This window comes from Microtus pennsylvanicus, chromosome 10 (genome assembly GCF_037038515.1).
Source record: "Microtus pennsylvanicus isolate mMicPen1 chromosome 10, mMicPen1.hap1, whole genome shotgun sequence".
Lineage (NCBI taxonomy): Eukaryota > Metazoa > Chordata > Mammalia > Rodentia > Cricetidae > Microtus > Microtus pennsylvanicus.
The window spans coordinates 55,941,225-55,962,085 of record NC_134588.1 but is presented as its reverse complement, the minus strand read 5'-3'; the positions used below and the strand labels follow the sequence as shown (position 1 = coordinate 55,962,085).

Here is a 20,861-nt window from a genome sequence, read left to right as displayed (position 1 = left end):
ATGGTTCAAGCTATTCAAGGATGACTTGATGTACCTTCTGCTGACTGCATCACTTCCCTGGGGTTTTAAGAAACCTAACGAAGACTTTGCTTACTAGTCAGACTATTCCTTATGGCTACACAGGAAGGAGACCTTAGGATATAAGCCCTCCGTGAGGATCAGCTTTCTTTCCACAAATTTGGAGGCTGGGAGGGAACCAGGAACAGTGCCTTGGAATTTCCTTACCAAGAATGCCTGGGCCAGGTTCTGCTAACCAATACGCATGCATGTTGAAGAAGTCTGGGAAGGCGTGCAGTCTTTCTTGCCCTCTGTATGATGTTTGGAGGGAGACCATTGCCTTTTTTAACTCCGTTTTCCTTCCCCAATAGGCATCCCAGGCCCTGTGCACATTTCTACCTGTGAATTCCTATAGGAAAGTGGTGACCAAGCTTTTCCCCGAGTTCCTGATGGCCCTCATGCTTCAACTCTTCTACTGCAACCAGCTTCTAAAAAACACGGCCAAGAACAGACCTCTGTAAGAGAGTGCTATTTGGGGTCGTGGAGAGAGAAGGGTCCAGCATCTCCCGTGGGCTAGTGTGGGACTTGTTGTAAGACCGTGGGAGGTTCTGCTCACATTTATTCTACTCTAAGGGTAGCATTTCTTCAGAAGAGCAATCATGTTGAGGACACGATCATTCACTAGGACCTCTCCTCTCTATATGCACCACACAAAAGAGTCACGAGCTCAGAACACAGTTTGTTCCCATGGCTCCTGCTGTCAGGTCAATGAGAAGAGGAAGAAGCAGAAAGGGCCATTCGATCCAAAGCGAGACACATTCAAACTCTGCCATTCCATATGCTCCGATAGCAACCTCTCAGAGTTGCTGCACACACAAAACAGAAGAGTGAGTGCAAATATTCGTTGTAAACTGGAAGGCTATCATAGTTTGATGTGGATATGATGTGGGTGAGAGCAGTGTGACAACCGCCCTCTGTTTCAGGACAAAGGTCACCATTTCCTTTTGGACAAGAAAGCTAGTTTCCCTGCCCTGAAAGGAAAGTCAAAGTACAACTGTCAATTATTTGCTGTGTCTGGTATGACCATCTAAGCCAAACAGAGCACAGCTGATCTCGTTAAGATACTTAATTCATTCATTGTCCTCTAAAAAAGATACACACCAACCCATCCCTAAGAAGACAGAAACCTATCTTGCTTATTTAGAACATTCCCCCACCACCACCACCAACCAAAGAAAAATGATAGTTCTACCAAGTCATTACATTTCTGGGCAAGATTGTAAGCTTGTTAATGTGATTCAACCTAAATTTTATGTGCTACCATTTTATATTTTAACTTTTGCAATCCATGCACTGTTGATGTAGGTGGGTCTTCTATCTAGCTGTTGTTTCATTTGTTAATTAATAAAGAAACTGCTTGGCCTGATAGGACAGAAAATTAGGCAGGCAGAGTAAACAGAACAGAATTCTAAGAGGAAGAGGGAAGTGAGACACACGCCATAGCTCTCCTCTCCAAGATGGACACAGGTTAAGATCCTTCCCAATAAGCCACCACCTCGTGGTGCTACACAGATTACTAAATATGGGTTAAAGCAAGATGTGAGAATTAGCCAATAAGAGGCTACAGATAACAGGCCAGGCAGTGTTTAAAAGAATACAATTTGTGTGTTGTTATTTTGGGTGTAAAGCTAGCTATGCAGGCGGCCGGGTGCCGGGAACGCAACCCGCCGCTCCTTCTACACACTGTTCATCAGGATGATGAAAAGCATTTAACAATTACCATCCTCTGAAGCATCCTTCTCTCTAAAACTGTATCCTTGCCGAGATAGATGGAAAGTCAAGTTGCATGTACTCAGTTATGTGTGGGTCACTGTCTTAGACTGTCTCTTCTTCTCTGGGCCTCAGCTACGTACGAGACGGCCTAAAGGTTCTGCTGAATTGCTCTGGACTAGAAGAAGTGCACGATGCTCTAGAGAAAAAGAATTTCTGGGACCAGTTTTCTCAAGTCATGGATCACCAATACGGGATCCAGGTCATTGCCAAGTAAGAACAGGGGACTCAGGGTAGGACTCTAGCTCCCCATCTTCTCCTCTGCATCTACCATCAGACTCTCATGTGGGAACACATTCCCAAAAGCTTCCCTAACAGCCTACATTGAAACTTGATTTTTGATCTTTTGGTGATTTAAAAGATTTATTCTGAGATAATTTCTTTTTTTTTCTTTTTTTCCTCTTTTCTTCTTCATCCACCCATAAAATAGCCTCTCTTACATACAAAGAGCTTAAAATAAATGTGATGCTTTCCTCTCTGATTTTAGCTGATCTCTGCTCTGTGGACACTCAAAAGTGCCAAATGCCTTCTAGTTTTAGAGAAATCTACCCAAGGTCCATACCCAGTTAGCCAAGCACATTCTGGAAAATACAATGGATCATACTTTAAAAAAAAAATTTCCTGCAGTAGAAATATTTTTGAAGAGTTGTTCAGTTTGTTTTTATTTAACCCTTTTGATGATAGGGATCTGATTTTCTGACAATCATAAAAAAAACTTAAGAATTCAGAGAATACAGGGTCTTGGTGCCATGAAAGAGTCTTTGTAGTTGTGACTGACTCAGAGAATACTTTTTCTGTGGCCCATGGGCTTTAGATGTTTCTAAAACTGTAACTGTGTGGGCATATGTACTTTGGGGATATATGCTTTTAAATGAAAACTATATTTATGTAGATTTTTTTTAATTGGCAAAACCCAACAGATAAAAGAAGTCACATCATATGACTTAGATCATTTCCAAATACATAGCATTTATTAATGAATGTAGCTAGTAAGTTTTATCATTTTGATTTACTTTTCATGAACTTTGACTATATAGACATTTGGAGAAAGATGGAGCTCTAAGAAAAATCCCACAACTCCATGAGCTCTTACAACAGGACTGCGTAGGGAAATCGATTACTATCCTTATAGCCTTTGACAAACTAGACCTTTTGCAACTTTAAAAACAGGTGTTTTCAAAGGTAGGAATGCAAGGAAAATATAGACAGTTCATTAAAATATGATCCCATACAGGCGAAGATAATTTTCAGACTTTCAAAGTTCGCTATAAGACTATGAAATAAGGCCCATTGCCTTGCTGGCAGTCTAGCCTGCAGCCACTGATGCCTATATAAGCAAAATGTGCTCCACAGGTAGCAACATCACTTGGGGAGTAAAGCTATATTTGTGAGTTCTATCTGTTCAGAATGCACATTTACAGGTTTAGCCAAAGGACATGAGGTTTGAAAGGAAAAGCTGTAATATGACTCTTGAATATCCTACCTCTACCAATTGGATTCAGGATGGTTTATGAAGAAAACTCTAAGTGTTCTTGGAAAATGATTTAATGACTCTAAACTTACTGTCCCTTCTCTGAAGTACCTCAAAGTTGTCACCAAAGGAAGAGCATCATCCAAAGCCAAAAGGCTGACCTTCAGCATGTGTGGTTACCTTGGATTGCCATTTAAATATATATATATATATTTTCTCTCTCTTTGGTCAAGGACTGTTGGATGCTTATGTAAAAATAAGACTTCTCAATGTGGAAAAAATAAGAGATAAAAGAAAAGGGATGACGATAAGGAAAGACTTATTTCTCTCTAGCTCTGTAGTGATGCTGAAGCTTACCTTAGATTAGGGTATTTTTTGGAAAGACTTTCTTTCTAACCTGGATAGTCAACAGTAAGGATTGATAGTTTGTCCTTGTCCTTGTTAATGCAGGATATTTCTCTTCTCTGCTAATTTGGTGTCTCGTGTTCTTTTATAGAACTCTCAGTGAATGTAACTTCCCACAGTTCCCAGAGACCCTACATTATGTCTACAAGATTGCAGTAGAAGGTCCTAGAAGATCAGAAGACAGTATCGTCACAATAATATTCTTTGCTGAAGTAAGTTTTAATAGCACAATGTGACCAACTGTGTTCTTTCATTCCCAGTCCCTGAATAAAACCAAAACTCCAGCATCTCATCTCCCTAAGTACTTTTCTCATGAAAATTTAATACAGTAAAAGATATATAAAGTCGAAGCCCCGGGGCTGCTCTCCCCACTGCTGTGAGGCCCACCAGTGGGGAGAGGCCGAGGTCCAGGTGCCATGCAACCCTAGCGCAGGGGGCAGGGGATGCAGGGATGAGGGCTCTGGGGTGTTCCAGACTGCTGTGCCCACGGAAGTTTGTGACTTCCCTGAAGTTTCAGCTTAACCACAAAGGCGCACCTACTACGTGAATTGATCAAGGGGTCCAATCCAATCTTCAGGGCCAACAATCCAGGATTATATGAATCGACCAAGGCCTACCTGGGAGGAAGTAAAGGAACAACTAGAAAACAAAAATAAGGGTTCCAAAGCTTTGGCTGAATTTGAAGAAAATAATGAATGAGAATTGGAAAAAAAAGAACTAGAAAAACACAGAGAAAAAATATTAAGTGGAAATGAGAGCTCATCCAAAAAAAAAAAAAAAGACAGAGAAAGAAAAAAGAAAAGAAATCTGATAGGTATTCATCTTCTTCTTCAAGAGCTCTGATTCTTCCAGCACTTCTTCGGATTCTGAAGTTGAGGATAAGAAACAAACAAAGAAGAAGAAGAAAAAGAAGAGTTGTTGCCATAAAAGTCTCCTGAGAGCTCAGTGTGGGACTCCGGCTCGGACAGCAAGAACGGTTCAGAAACGAGAAAGAAGTCAAAGGAGGTGACTGAGAAAGAAAAGGACACTAACGGACTCAGCGAATAAAGAAAGCTGTATGAAGAAAAGGACACTAACGGACTCAGCGAATAAAGAAAGCTGTATGAAGACAGAGCTGACTTCTGAGTCCTTGTCAGAGTCGTAGTGTGAAGAGGTGCAGGCGAAAAGGAAGAAAAGCAGGGAAGCGCTCGAGAGAACAGATAAAGATAAAGCCAAAAGGAGAAGGAAGCATAAGAAACACAGCAAGAAAAAGAAAAAGAGGCTGCCAGCTTCAGTTCAGACTCGTCACAGCGTCAGGAAGACCAGGGTCCCTTTCAGGGTGCAACATTAAAGGAGCTCTTAACTGTGAGGATTGCGGCATACGTAGTAACGCGCATGAATTCCCTTGTGTTTAGACTTGTCCTGCACTAGTCAGTAGCCACTCGAATGCTGCTGTATGAAAAGGCCATGATTGTTGCCTGCTGCCTAAACACCTTTTCCTCTCTCCCAGTGCTCGATGACTCTGGGAAACCATACTTTGCAGTCATACCTGTGGTTCAGATATTTGAAATAAAGCTAATATTTTTTTACTAGATGTACTTAAGGATACGTCAACAGAAACAGTTTGAATCCATCTCCAAGATGTGACCAGAAATAATGAGGTGACTCTAGGGAAATTTTCAAAGTAGGGGTTACAGTAATATTTCAAAATTCTTATGCTGTGGATAAGTATATTTTAATTTCTCCCCATGTATATTTTGATTCACTTGGGGAAGGAGCTTTTAAAGGGGGTGGTTTGTTATCTCTTTAGCTACCAGAACAGCGTGCCTTTGATCTCACACTACTTTTGTGGACACAGTCGCCATGCTCCCTGGGAGGTCAGAGCTGGACGCCCTCAGTCCTGCCCTTGACTGAGGTTACTGAGATCCATTGTACTCTGCTTTGAATGACCCAGAGATACTCGGTCCTTTGCAGCATTGGAAAGGCCCCACAGCTCTGGTATTTACCTCCACTTCAGTAATACCAGCCTGAATGTTTTTTAGGGTTAGATTGTGTTATGTCATTTGATTTGATCCTGCCTACACTTTGACTTTGGAGAGGAAGTGTTTAGTAGACACTGGTACCTTCTGAATTGATAGCTAACAATTCTAAAGTGGATGTTTTATGCAGGTTTTAACCAGTCAGAAGGGGTTAAGTAGCCAGTGAGAGCTACTTTATGTTTTGTATAGTTTTTGTTTAGGCTGCAGTGTTTTAACTTTTAACCCTGTACTCTTGCTATCGTAAGTTCATTACTATGTTTAGTGACACACAAGATATTCAGCACATAAAAAGCAGGACTTTGGTTTTTGTTTTTAACAGCTTCATATTGAAGCTAAGAATTTTTTCCATAAACAAGTTGAGTAACAGGCCTCATACGCTATATCTTGTTACATAAAACTGTTGCCAGAATCTTAGTAAATTTTTTTAAAAAAAAAATATATAAAGTCAAAGGGGGAGGTGGGAAGGAGTCCTGACTACTCATTAATGTATTAACTGCATTTTTTTTTATTAAAGTTACTGAACAACTTCTTCAAGGAATCATTACCCGAGGAATTTTTGGTTCTCTTCAGAAACTGGATTAATGATTCCAATCCTTCAGTTAGCAAAATGAGCCTTCAGAAAATCGCAAGCATGGCACCCGTTTTCAGCAAAGTATGTGAGTGGAGTGTGATGTGTGTCACGACTGGATGTCTTGTAATGAAACGTTGATTTTTTTTTTTTTTAGTTTCTATACAGCTAAAACCATCAAAGTCTGAAACTCAATGGAATAGAGAGAATATAAATCACCTTAGTGGGTTCTGTCCACCTTATTTATATTTTTTTCCATAAAGCCATGTCTTGTGCTCAGAATTTATTTAGTATCATTGCTCAGAGTAAGTAGCCCTCTTACAGGTCAAATCATAGACACCTGTCCATTCCCTCTCTGTATTTGTGTTCTCATTGACTTCCTTCTTGGGGTACCCACCAGACCTCTTCCATCCACTTATGACATTCTCCCTTCACCTATACGTGATTGCATTCTTTGCCCTTTGGGACGATCACCTCAAGTCAGACTTCACTAAATATTCTGACCTCTAGCAGGCTCCTCACTCTGAAGCCCAACCCATCTAGGAGCATTTCTTCTCTAATGGTGATGCTCAAAGTATGGTCCTTGAACCACCTGAATCAGACTCACCTTTAAACTTGTTACAGATGCAAATTGCTGTGCCCTCCTCAAGCCTGAGAACCAGAAACTCTGGGTTGTGGTTCACAGGTCTGTCTGCTCAGGTCCCTAGGTGATAGTGAGAGACATTTCTCACAAGCTCTTGTGAGTAGCTTTCCAGTTCTAAGAAATTTAATCAGGACCCATGTCTTGTAATTCCAAATTTCAAAGTCTCTTGCACAATCCTAAATCTGTAGATACCCACAAATCATTGCTGATTCAATAGTGGACCTAAAAATAAATCTTTATCTATTTGATCATAGCCTTCAAGCCTGTTTGTGAATAACTATTTTTGCATTTTTAATTTCGTGAGCTGTGGTCCATATGCTTAAAAAAAACCATACAAGTCAATAAGAGGGTTTATTTTTGCTCCTTTATTAAACAGAACGTTATTTGCTGCTTTCTCCAAAATTCTTCTTCATGGTGTTCATAACAGGGAGATTTTATGTCAAGGTAAGAAGAACAGTAATGGAGAAATACAGATCTAAACTTCTTTGAAAGACAAAGGTACCTTTAGGCATGGATTCAGTCCCTAACTCTTGACTCTTGACTGTATATATACTGTGAAGAGCTAATCTCTTGCTTCTTTGGTATCTCCCACTTCTCTTTTCCTTTCCCTTCTGTTCTCTTTGGCTCTGATTTGCCTCTGGGGCTCTTCAGTTCCTCTCTTTAAACATTTTACTCTCATGTTTAGAGACCACAGTACCAGATATGTTGGTTAAATATTTAGTACCAACTCTCTGAAAAACCAGATAAAAAAAATTTCTAATATGAATATTCTTACCATGGCTCATTTCAAATGCATGTTATAAAACATGGAATTGTGCAGGAATCCATAATATGGCTTTATTTATTCTTCCAACCATCCACATACAGTTCATAAATAGCCTTAAGTATGTAGAAAATATTAAAATACATACTAGCAAAAGATGTTAGAATTGATCACGTTTAATACTACTTTTGATTATACTTAATTATAAATTTATGTGATTCCTTTTTAACAATGACTTTTTACAGCATTTAGTTTACAAAAACCTCATAGAGGACAATGAGGAATACTGAGAACTCAAGAACAATCGCAGTGGGTTTTTGATCCTACTGCACGTACTGGCTTTGGGGGAGCCTAGGCAGTTTGGATGCTCACCTTAGGAGACCTGGATAGAGGTGGGCGGTCCTTGGGCTTCCCACAGGTCAGGGAACCCTTATTGCTCTTAGAGCAGATGAGGGAGGGTGACTTGATTGGGGAAGGGGGAGGGAAATGGGAGGCGGTTGCGGGGAGGAGGCAGAAATCCTTAATAAATAAATAAATTAATTAATTAATTAAAAAAAAAGGAATGCACTTCCTTAAGATCAGGATATAGGCAGGTCTGTAGGGCATTTTCTTAATTAGTGATTGATGGGGGAAGGCCCAGCCCATTGCAGGTGGTGCCATCCCTTGACTGGATGGTCCTGGGTTCTGTAAGAAAGCAGTCTGAACAAGCCATAATGAGCAAGTCAGGAAACAGCACTCCTCCATGGCCTCTGTATCAGCTTCTACCTCAGGTTCCTGCCCTGTTTGACTTCCTGTCCTGACTTCCTTCAGTGATGAACTGTGATATGGAAGTGTAAGCCAAATAAACCCTTTCCTCCCCCCCCCCAAAAAAAAAAAAAAACCTTTAACGGTTTTAAAGAGGACTAGTGAGTTGACACGCTAAACTCAGGAGCATACATACCAATTATCCACTCTTAGTCCCAAAGTTTTACCATTCTCTTCTTTTCTTGCATAGATAGAAAGTGTCTGCAACCTGTTACTCCCAATCTTGGATGCTTTTCTCTCCAAAGAGCACACTGTTATCATCCGGGCAATGCTCACTCTCCGAAACATTTTGAGCAAACTGGACAAGGCCATGTACTCCACAGTGTGTGTCAGGATCGCTTCCAGCTACTGCCCTCTTATGGATCATGTGAGTGACATCATGTGATTAGCTGTGTAAGACCATTAGCTTTTGCGCCCCAGATGGCAGGATGATCTTATATCCTAGAATAAGCCTGCATAAGACAGCTATCTGTCCCTGGATACATTTCAGCTTAGTGGATACACTGATTAACACTGAAAGCTGGGCAGTGGTGGTGCATGCCTTTAATTCCAGCACTCAGGAGGTAGAGGTAAGAGGAACTCTGTGAGTTCAAGACCAGCCTGGTCTACAAAGTGAGTTCCAGGACAGGCTCCAAAGCTACAGAGAAACCATGTCTCAAAAACAAAAACACCAACACTGGACCTGGGCTGGGTGGGTGTTAATCCCTCTTCTACCTTTGATATCATGGTGATAACAGATATTTCTTCAGAGTCTTTGTGCATCAGTTTCTCAACCTGTAAAACAGTCACAGAAGTAGGTTTATTATAAAGTTAAGAGTTTATTTGTTCACCCCTCCAAAGCTTAGAGAACATCCCATAGGAGGGGCTAGAAAGAACACAAGGGCCAGAGACTGGAGCAGAGTGTTGCAAAAATGATATCATCTGGCCATGATATGGCCACTGTGCCAATGAACTTACTGAAGTTGTGGATAGGCACACAAGACCTGCACAAGATTTAAGCTCGTCAATGTGTCATCGAGGAAGGAGGAAGGGATCATAAGGGCCACCCTCCCCTGAGGGACTAAGCCAGTTAGTGGTATCTAGAGAAAAGGATTTAGCTTTCTTCAGGGGTATAACCACTGATAAATTACCCATGCTCCAATAAGGAACTTCCTGCCCACACTCATGCAGGCAGCCTTTCTTAAATTCAGGGGTCACTACACAAATGAGATGTGAAAGTAGAAGAATTGCAGAGGAACACAAGGTCTTCATCAAAAAGAGGAGAGAGAAGAAAATGACAGGAGATAAAAATGACTGAAATTCATCATACACATATGAAACTGTCAAAGAATAAAAACAAATAAAAAAATCCTTCAGTTGGAAACTGATTTGTCAAACAGTAGGGACTTAAAATTCTCTTTCACTCAAATTTTGCTTTGAAGTTATTTTCCTGTTCTGTATTATGGCACTCCATTAAAATGCACTGTTTTTGCTACAAGATTACAAAGTTGTACAGAGTACCTCAAGTAAATGTTTGTTATTAATATATAAGACTTTGTTTTGTTTCAATTTTTCTTTAGCTTTGAGAATTTCCTTCATGGATACCAGTGTTTCTTAACCATCCTAATGTTGCGACCCTTTAATACAGTTCCTTATGTTGTCGTGGTGAACCCCCCAAGCATACAATTATTGTGTTGCCACTTCATAGCTGTAAGTTTTGCTACTGTTATGAACCTTGATGTAAATATCCGATATGCTGAATAATCTGAAAAAAACCAAGCATTTTTGTCTTTTTTATTGAGCTATATATTTTTCTCTGCTCTCCCCCCTTCTTCTCCCATCACCTTCTACCCTCTCCCATGGTCCCCATGCTCCCAATTTACATAGGAGATCCTGTCTTTTTCTACGTTCCATGTAGATTACATCCATGTATGTCCCTCTTAGGGTTCTCTTTGTTGTCTAGTTTCTCTGGGGTTGTGGCCCGTGAGTTGGTTTTTCTTTGCTTTATGTCTAAAAGCCACTTAGTGAGTACATATGATATTTGTCTTTCTGAGTCTGGCTTACTGATGGAGGAGGGTCATCTGTCTATATTTTACTTTCATTGGTTAATAAAGAAACTGCCTGCAGCACGGAGGCCTGATCTCTCGGCCCCAGGAGAACCAGCGTTGGGGTGAGTTTCTGGCCCGCGGCGCCAGCCAGGGACGGGGATCTCGGGGGTCCCTTGGCCTCCTGTCTTTCTTGGGCTCTCTGCAGGACCTCTATTCCCTGGTTACTGCCTCTTTCTTCCTGGCCCACCCAGCTTCCGTCCAGAGCCCTCCCCACTTGGCCCCCCCCCCCTGACCTCTTTTGGCGCGTGGCATTGGGAGCTGGGTCCCAGTCCTCGGGGCGCCCGGGCGGGCTGCACTTCCTTTGTTTCTGTGGCCTGCCTGCACCAAGGAGGGTAGGCGCTTTGTTTGCGAGCTGCCCAACCAGCACGGAGGCCTGATCTCTCGGCCCCAGGAGAACCAGCGTTGGGGTGAGTTTCTGGCCCGCGGCGCCAGCCAGGGACAGGGATCTCGGGGGTCCCTTGGCCTCCTGTCTTTCTTGGGCTCTCTGCAGGACCTCTATTCCCTGGGTACTGCCTCTTTCTTCCTGGCACACCCAGCTTCCATCCAGAGCCCCCCCCACTTCGCCCCGCCCCCCCACCCCACCCCGCCCTCTTTTGCGTCCAGGCGGGCTGCACTTCCTTTGTTTCTGTGGCCTGCCTGCACCCAGCAGGGTAGGCGCTTTGTTTGCGAGCTGCCCAACCAGCACGGAGGCCTGATCTCTCGGCCCCAGGAGAACCAGCATTGGGGAGAATCAGCGTTGGGACGAGCCAGGGTTGGGCACGGAGACCTGATCCCTTGGTGCCAGGAGAGCCAACATTGGGGAGGCCGCATTGGGTAGGCAAGGAGACCTGATCTGGTAAAAGAAGATCCATAAGGGAGTATTTGGAAGAAGAGATGGGCAGACGCCAAGGCAAGAATTCGCCCAACAAACTGAAAAGCAACATGAAGCCACCAGAAACCAGCGACCTCACAACGGAAGGACATGAACACCTTAATCAAGAAGGAGAAAAGATTGACTTCATGAAAGTGATTGACGCCCTTAAACAGCATGTAAAAAACGCCCTTATAGAAATGGATGAGAAATATAACAGAAAGTTTGAAGAATTGAATAAATCAGTGAATGATACCCTAGAAAACCAAGGAAAAACAATCAAACAGATAATGGAAACAGTTCAAGACTTGAAAACTGAAATAGAGGCAAAGAAGAAAACACAAACAGAGGGCCGGCTGGACATGGAAAATCTAGGTAAACGAATAGAGACTACAGAAACAAGCATAACCAGCAGAATACAAGAGATAGAAGAAAGACTCTCAGATTCTGAAGATACCATAGAGAAAATAAACACTATGATCAAAGAAAACAGCAAGTCCAACAAACTCTCATCACAAAACATTCAGGAAATATGGGACACAATAAAAAGACCAAACCTAAGAATAATAGGAGTAGAAGAAGGAGAAGAAGTGCAGCTCAATGGTCCAGAAAATATATTTAATAAAATTATAGAAGAAAACTTTCCCAACCTAAAGAAAGATATACCTATGAAGGTGCAAGAAGCATACAGATCACCAAATAGGCTGGATCAAAAAAAAAAATCCCCTCGCCATATAATTATCAAAACACAAAGCATTCAGAATAAGGAAAAAATATTAAGAGCGGCAAAGGAAAAAGGCCAAATTACTTACAAAGGTAAACCTATCAGACTTACACCTGACTTTTCCATGGAAACCATGAAAGCCAGAAGGTCCTGGATAGATGTACTGCAGAAACTGAGAGACCATGGATGCAAGCCCAGATTACTATACCCAGCCAAGCTTTCGTTCACTATAAATGGAGAAAATAAAATTTTCCAGGATAAAAACAAATTCAAACAATATGCAGCCACAAATCCAGCCTTACAGAAAGTAATAGAAGGAAAATCACTAACCAAGGAGTCCAATAATGACCACAATAACTCAGGCATCTAGAGACCCTTCATCAACACAAACCAAAGAAGGGATACACACAAACTCTACGACTAAAAAAAAATGACCGGAGTTAACAAACACTGGTCATTAATATCACTTAATGTCAATGGTCTCAACTCACCTATAAAAAGGCACAGGCTAAGAGATTGGATAAGAAAACAGGATCCAACATTCTGCTGTTTACAAGAAACACACCTCTACCACAAAGACAGGCACCTACTCAGAGTAAAGGGTTGGGAAAAGGCCTATCAAGCAAATGGACCTAAGAAACAAGCAGGTGTGGCCATACTAATCTCTAACAAAGTTGACTTCAAACTTAAATCAATCAGAAGAGATGGAGAGGGGCATTTTATATTCATAACAGGAACAGTTCATCAGGATGAAGTCTCAATCCTGAACATCTATGCCCCTAATATAAAAGCACCCACATACATAAAAGAAACATTGCTAAAATTCAAGGCAGCCATCAAACCGCACACACTAATAGTAGGAGACTTCAACACTCCTCTCTCACCAATGGACAGGTCAATCAGACAGAAACCTAGCAGAGAAATAAGACAATTAATGGAGGTAATGAAACAAATGGACTTAACAGACATCTATAGAACATTCCACCCAAATAGGAAAGAATACACCTTCTTCTCTGCAGCTCATGGAACCTTCTCGAAAATCGACTACATAGTCGGTAACAAAGCAAACATCCACAGTTACAAAAAAGTATTACTAACCACCTGTGTCTTATCAGATCACCATGGATTAAAGTTAGAATTCAACAACAAGGCCACAAAGTCATGGAAACTGAACAGCCAACTACTGAACCATACCTGGATTAAGGAAAAAATAAAGAAAGAAATTAAAGTCTTCCTGGAATTCAATGAAAATAAAGAAACAACATACTCAAATTTATGGGACACTATGAAAGCAGTCCTAAGAGGAAAGTTCATAGCACTAAGTGCCCACTTAAAGAAAACAGAGAAAGCTCACATTGGAGACTTAACAGCCCACCTGAAAGCTCTAGAAAAAAAAAAGAAGCAGACTCACCTAGGAGGAGTAGGAGACTGGAAATAATCAAACTGAGGGCTGAAATCAATAAAATAGAAACACAGAGAACAATCCAAAGAATCAATGAAACAAAAAGCTGGTTCCTGGAGAAAATCAATAAGATTGACAAACCCCTATCCAAACTAATCAAACGGCAGAGAGAGAATTTGCAAATTAATAAGATCAGAAATGAAAAGGGGGACATAACCACAGGCACAGAGGAAATTCAGAGAATCATTAGATCTTACTACAAAAGCCTATATGCCACAAAACTGGAAAATGTAAAGGAAATGGATACTTTCTTAGATAAATATCATTTACCAAAGTTAAATCAGGACCAGGTGAACAATCTAAATAGACCTGTTAGTCGCGAAGAATTAGAAGAGGTTATCAAAAACCTCCCTACCAAAAAAAGCCCAGGACCAGATGGTTTCAACGCGGAATTCTACCAGAACTTCCAAGAAGACCTAATACCTATACTCCTTAATGTATTTCACAATATAGAAACAGAAGGGTCATTACCAAATTCCTTTTATGAAGCTACAGTTACTCTGATACCAAAACCACACAAAGACTCAACCAGGAAAGAAAATTACAGGCTGATCTCACTCATGAATATCGATGCAAAAATCCTCAACAAAATACTGGCAAACCGAATCCAAGAACACATCCGAAAAATTATCCACTATGATCAAGTAGGCTCCATTCCTGAGATGCAGGGCTGGTTCAACATACGAAAATCTATCAATGTAATCCAGCATATAAATAAACTGAAAGAAAAAAACCATATGATCATTTCATTAGATGCTGAAAAAGCATTCGACAAAATTCAACATCCATTTATGTTAAAAGTCTTGGAGCGATTAGGGATACAAGGGTCATACCTAAATATAATAAAAGCTATATACAGCAAGCCGACAGCTAACATCAAATTAAACGGAGAGAAACTCAAAGCCATCCCGCTTAACTCAGGAACACGACAAGGCTGTCCACTTTCGCCATACCTCTTCAATATAGTGCTGGAAGTTCTAGCAATAGCAATAAGACAACATAATGGGATCAAGGGGATTCGAATTGGAAAGGAAGAAGTTAAACTTTCGTTATTCGTAGATGATATGATAGTGTACATAAGCGACCCCCAAAACTCCACCAAAGAACTTTTACAGCTGATAAACAGCTTTAGTAATGTGGCAGGATACAAGATCAACTCCAAAAAATCAGTCGCCCTCTTATACACAAAGGATATGGAAGCAGAGAGGGAAATCAGAGAAGCTTCTCCATTCACGATAGCCACAAACAGCATAAAATATCTTGGGGTAAACCTAACCAAGGAAGTGAAAGATCTATTTGACAAGAACTTTAAGGCATTGAAGAAAGAAATTGATGAGGATACCAAAAAATGGATGGACATCCCTTGCTCTTGGATTGGGAGGATCAACATAGTAAAAATGGCAATTCTACCAAAGGCAATTTATAGATTCAATGCAATCCCCATCAAGATCCCATCAAAATTCTTTACAGATCTGGAGAGGACAATAATCAACTTTATATGGAAAAACAAAAAACCCAGGATAGCCAAAACAATCCTATACAATAAAGGATCTTCTGGAGGCATTACCATCCCTGACTTCAAACTCTATTACAGAGCTACAGTAATAAAAACAGGGTGGTACTGGCATAAAAACAGAGAAGTCGACCAATGGAATCATATAGAAGACCCGGATTTTACCCCACAAACCTATGAACACCTCATTTTCGATAAAGGAGCTAAAAGTATACAATGGAGGAAGAAAGAAAGCATCTTCAACAAATGGTGCTGGCACAACTGGATGTCAACCTGTAGAAGAATGAAAATAGACCCATATCTATCACCGTGCACAAAACTCAAGTCCAAATGGATTAAAGACCTCATTATCAGCCCGAAAACACTGAACCTGATAGAAGAGAAAGTGGGAAATACCCTACAACAGATAGGCACAGGTGATCGCTTCTTAGGTATAACCCCAGAAACACAGGCATTAAGGGCAACATTGAATAAATGGGACCTACTAAAACTGAGAAGCTTCTGTAAAGCAAAGGACACTGTCACTAAGACACAAAGGGAACCTACTGACTGGGAGAAGATCTTCACCAACCCCGCAACAGACAAAGGTCTGATCTCCAAAATATATAGAGAACTCAAGAAAATAGACTTTAAAATGCTAATTAACCCAATTAAAAAATGGGGCACTGAACTGAACAGAGAATTCTCAACAGAAGACCTTCAAATGGCCAAAAGATACTTAAGGTCGTGCTCAATTTCCTTAGCAATCAGGGAAATGCAAATCAAAACAACTTTGAGATACCATCTTACACCTGTCAGAATGGCTAAAGTCAAAAACAACAAGGATAGCCTTTGCTGGAGAGGCTGTGGAGGAAGGGGTACCCTCATCCATTGCTGGTGGGAATGCAATCTTGTGCAACCACTGTGGAAGTCAGTGTTTCGGTTTCTCAGGAAATTCGGGATCAACCTACCCCTGGACCCAGCAATACCACTCTTGGGAATTTACCCAAGAGATGCTTTATCACATGTCAAAAGCATTTGTTCAACTATGTTCATAGCAGTATTATTTGTAATAGCCAGAACCTGGAAACAACCTAGATGCCCTTCAATGGAAGAATGGATGAAGAAAGTATGGAATATATACACACTAGAGTACTACGCTGCGGTAAAAAACAATGACTTCTCGAATTTTGCATGCAAATGGATGGAAATAGAAAACACTATCCTGAGTGAGGTATCCCAGACCCAAAAAGAAGAACATGGGATGTACTCACTCATAATTGGTTTCTAGCCATAAATAGGGGTCACAGAATCTACAATTGGCGAACCTAAAGAAGCTAAGTAAGAAGGTGAACACAAGGAAAAACATATCGTTATCCTCTTGGATAAGGGAAGTAGTCAAAATTGCCGGGGAGAAAAGTGGGATCTTGGGGGTGGGGTGGGAAGGGGGTAAGGGGAGATGGGGAGAGAAAAGGTAGAAGGGAAGGAGGGGGGACTTGGGGAAATAGGAGGATCGGGATAAAGGAAGGTTGGATAGGGGAGCACGGAACCACAATCCTTAGTTAAGGGACCCACTTTAGGGTGGGCAGGAGAATTGACCCTAGAGGGGCTCCCAGGTGCCCAAGCTGAGGTCCCCAGTTAGTTCCTTGGGCAGCTGAGGATAGGGAACCTGAAATGACCCCATCCTAGCGCAATACTGACGAATATCTTGCATATCATCTTAGAACTTTCATCTGGCGAGGGATGGAGATAGAGACAGAGACCCACACTGGAGCACTGGACTGAGCTCCCAAGGTCCCAATGAGGAGCAGAAGGAGGGAGAACATGAGCAAAGAAGTCGGGACCACGAGGGGTGCACCCACTGAGACAGTGGAGCTGATCTATTGGGAGCTCACCAAGGCCAGCTGGACTATTACCAAAAAAAGCATGGGATAAAACTGAACTCTCTGATCATGACGAAAAATGAGGGCTGATGAGACGCCAAGGACAATGGCACGCAGTTTTGATCCTACGCAATCTGCTGGCTTGGTGGGAGCCTAGCCAGTTTGGATGTTCACCTTCCTAGATATGGACGGAGGGGGGAGGACCTAGGACTTACCACAGGGCAGGGAACCCTGACTGCTCTTTGGACTGGAGAGAGAGGGGGAGAGGAGTGGGGGGAAGGGGAGAGGGGTGGGAGGAGGGGGAGAAGAGTGGGAGGAGAGGGAGAAGAGTGGGAGGAGGGGGAGGGAAAGGGGAGGCTGGGAGGAGGTGGAAATTTGTTTTTTTTTTTCTTTATTCTTCTTTTATCAATAAAAAAAATGTTAAAAAAAATAAAGAAACTGCCTTGGCCTTTTGATAGGACAGAAAATTAGGTAGGCGGAGTAAACAGAACAGAATGCTGGGAGGAAGAAGGCAGTGAGGCAGATGCCATAGTTCTACTCTCCGAGATGGACGCAGGTTAGAATCTTCCCGGTAAGCCACCACCTTGTGGTGCTACACACATTAATAGAAATGGGTTAATCAAGATGTGAGTTTTAGTCAATAAGAGGCTAGAACTAACAAGCCAGACAGTGTTTAAATGAATATAGTTTCCATGTTATTATTTCTGGGGCTAAGATAGCCATGCAGGAGCCGGGCGGGACGAAAAGTAGGCTTGCTCGCCTCATCACTACAGCTTACCTCACTCAATATTATGTTTTTAAAATCCATCCATTTGCCTGCAAATTTCAAAATGTCATTATTTTTTTCTGCTGTGTAGTACTCCATTGTGTAAATGTCCCACATTTTTCTTATCCATTATTTGGTCGAGAAGCATTTAAGTTGTTTCCAGGTTCTTGCTATGACAAACAATGCTGCTATGTTGAGCTCATGTCCTTCTGGTACGATTGAGCATCCTTTGGTATTACTGGGTCTTGAGGTAGGTTGTTTCCTAATTTTCAGAGAAATCGCTATACTGGTATTCAAAGGGCCTGTACCAGTTGCACCTTTACCCCACATCCTCTCCAGCATAAGCTGTCATTAGTGTTTTTGTTCTTGGCCATTATTCCAGGTGTAAGATTAAAGAGTTGTTTTGATTTGCATTTCTCTGATGGCTAAGGATGTTGAGCATTTCCTTAAGTGTCTTTCAGCCATTTTAGATTTCTCTGTTGAGAGATCTCTGTTTAGGTCTGTACCCCATTTTTTTATTGGATTATTTGTTCTTTTGATGACAAATTTCTAGAGTTCTTTGTATATTTTGGAGATCAGTCCTCTGTCCATTGTGGGGTTGGTGAAGATCTTTTTCCATTCTGTAGGCTGCCATTTTGTCTTGTTGACCATGTTCTTTGCTTTATAGAAGCTTCTCAGTTTCAGGAGGTCCCATTTATTAATTGTTGCTCTCAGTGTCAGTGCCACTGGGGTTATATTTAGGAAGTGATCTCCTGTGCCAATGTGTTCAAGTGTACTTCCCACTTTCTCTTCTATGAGGTTCAGTGTGGTTGGTTTTATGTTGATGACTTTGATCCATCTGGACTTTAGTTTTGTGCATGGTGATAGATATGGATCTATTTTCATTCTTCTACATGTTGATATCCAGTTATGCCAACACCGTTTGTTGAATATGCTTTTTTTCTTCCATTTTATATTTTTTTGCTTCTTTGACAAAAATCATGTGTTCATAGGTGTGTGATTAATATCTGGGACTTCAATTTGGTTCCAATGGTCCTCCTGTCTGTTTTTTATGCCAAAACCAGGCTATTTTCAGTAATGTAGCTCTGTAGTAGTTTGAAACCAGAAGTTCCTTTATTGTACAGGATTGTTTTCACTATCCTGGGTTTTTTGCTTTTCCATATGAAGTTGAGTATTGTTCTCTCAAGGTCTGTGAAGAATTATGCTGGGATTTTGATGGGCATTACATTGAATCTGTAGATTGTTTTTGGTAAAACTGTTGTTTTTACTTTGTTAATTCTACCTATCTAAGCGCATGGGAAGTCTTTCCATTTTCTGGTGTCTTCTTCTATGTCTTTCTTCAAAGATTTAAACTTCTTGTCATAGGTCTTCCACTTGTTTGGTTAAAGTTCTCCGAGATATTTTATGCTATTTGTAGCTACTGTGAAGGGTGATGTTTCTCTGATTTCTTTCTCAGCCCATCATCTGTCTAGAGGAGGGCTGATTTTTTTTTAATTAAGCTTGTATCCTGCTACATTACTGATGGTCTTTATGAGTTATAGAAGTTCCTTGGTAGAATTTTGGGGATCACTTAGGTAAACTATCATATCATTGGCATATAGTGAGAGTTTGACTTCTTTTCTGATTTGTATACCCTTTATTTTCTTTTTTGTCTTATTGCTCTAGCTAGAACTGCCAGTACTAAATTGAATAAATATGGAGAGAATGGTTAACCTTGTCTTGTTCCTGATTTCAGTGGGATTGCTTTGAGTTTCTCTCCATTTAGTTTGATGTTGGTTGTTGGCTTGATGTGCATTACCTTTATTGTGTTTAGGTATATTCCTTATATTCCTGCTCTCTCCAAGACCTTTTTCATGAAGAGAGTTTGTATTTCATTGAAGGCTTTTACAGCATCTAATGAAATGATCATGTGGGTTTTTTTTTCAATTTGTTCATATGGTAGATTACATTGACAGTTTTTGTATGTTGAACCATCCCAATATCTCTGGGATGAAGCCAGCTTGATCATGGTGGATAATTTTTTTGATGTGTTTTTGGATTGAGTTTGGTAATATTTTATTATTTTCGTATCAATGTTTGTGAGTGATATTGGTCTGCAATTCTCTTTCTTAGTAATGTCATCCTGTGGTTTTGGTATCAGGGTAATTGTAGCCTCATAAAAAGAGTTTGGCAATATTTCTTTTGTTTTTATTGTATGGAACAATTTGAGGAGCATTGGTATAAGTTCTTTGAAAATCTTGTAGAATTCTGTGCTGAAACCATCTGGCCCTGGGTTTATTTTGGTTGGGAGACTTTTGATGACTGTTTCTATTTTATTAGTGGTTATAGGTTGTAGGCCCATATTTCGGTATGGCACAAAAGCCATTAGCCCGGTCTGAGCTGGTCATGTAGCTCTGCAGACAAACTGTCTCTACCTTAACAAAAGCCAGGATGTGCTGCTCCTAGCTTCTTTTGTTAGAATGTAGATGACCTGAGAAGAGATGTTGACTGAAGCTGATGACTTAAGAGTTTAGATGTTTGGTGCTTCCTTCCTTTTGTAATTTGGAGGATGTCTTATAGAGATGCTAATTCATGGCCTACCTGACTGCTAGAGGTGGACTTGACTTGAGCCAAGGCACCTGGTTGCCTAGGAAACAGCCTGTTGTGTCCCCCCCCCCTCAGTTGGTGTGGATATATAAGATGTTTGGAGAATAAAGAGAGATCTGGCCTTTTCTTGATGACTGTGTAAGCTGTGTCAGTTTTATTCCTCGCGACTCCATTCCAGCCTGGCTAGGGAATCTGTGTTGGACCCACACGGGCTCCGACAATAGGTCTGTTTAATTTGCTTATCTGGTCTTGATTTAATTTTGGTAAGTGGTATTTACCCATAAAATTGTCCATTTCCTTTAAGTTTTCCAATTTTGTGGAGTACAAGTTTTTCAAATATGACCTGATGATTCTCTGGATTTGGATTCCTCCATGTCTGTTGTTATGTCCTCTTTTTTATTTCTGATTTAGTTAATTTGGATATTCTCTCTCTACTGTTTGGTTAGTTTGAATAAGGGTTTCTGTTTTGTTGTGAAAGACCCCCAAGGTGGGCTGCATTTCAGTTTGGGGAG

General features: G+C 41.0%; 1 protein-coding gene and 1 pseudogene across 1 annotated transcript in view; both read left to right on the top strand.

Annotated features, from left to right (window-relative positions):
• Positions 1-20,861, top strand: part of Mroh9 (maestro heat like repeat family member 9) — a 64,145-nt gene that overhangs the window by 25,541 nt on the left and 17,743 nt on the right. The window contains exons 12-16 of the mRNA XM_075987335.1: positions 369-514; positions 1,903-2,040; positions 3,795-3,915; positions 6,236-6,373; positions 8,690-8,866. Of these exons, the coding sequence (XP_075843450.1) occupies positions 369-514; positions 1,903-2,040; positions 3,795-3,915; positions 6,236-6,373; positions 8,690-8,866 (720 nt within the window). The remainder of the gene's footprint in view (positions 1-368; positions 515-1,902; positions 2,041-3,794; positions 3,916-6,235; positions 6,374-8,689; positions 8,867-20,861) is intronic.
• On the top strand, positions 4,155-5,033 carry LOC142859187 (uncharacterized; annotated as a pseudogene).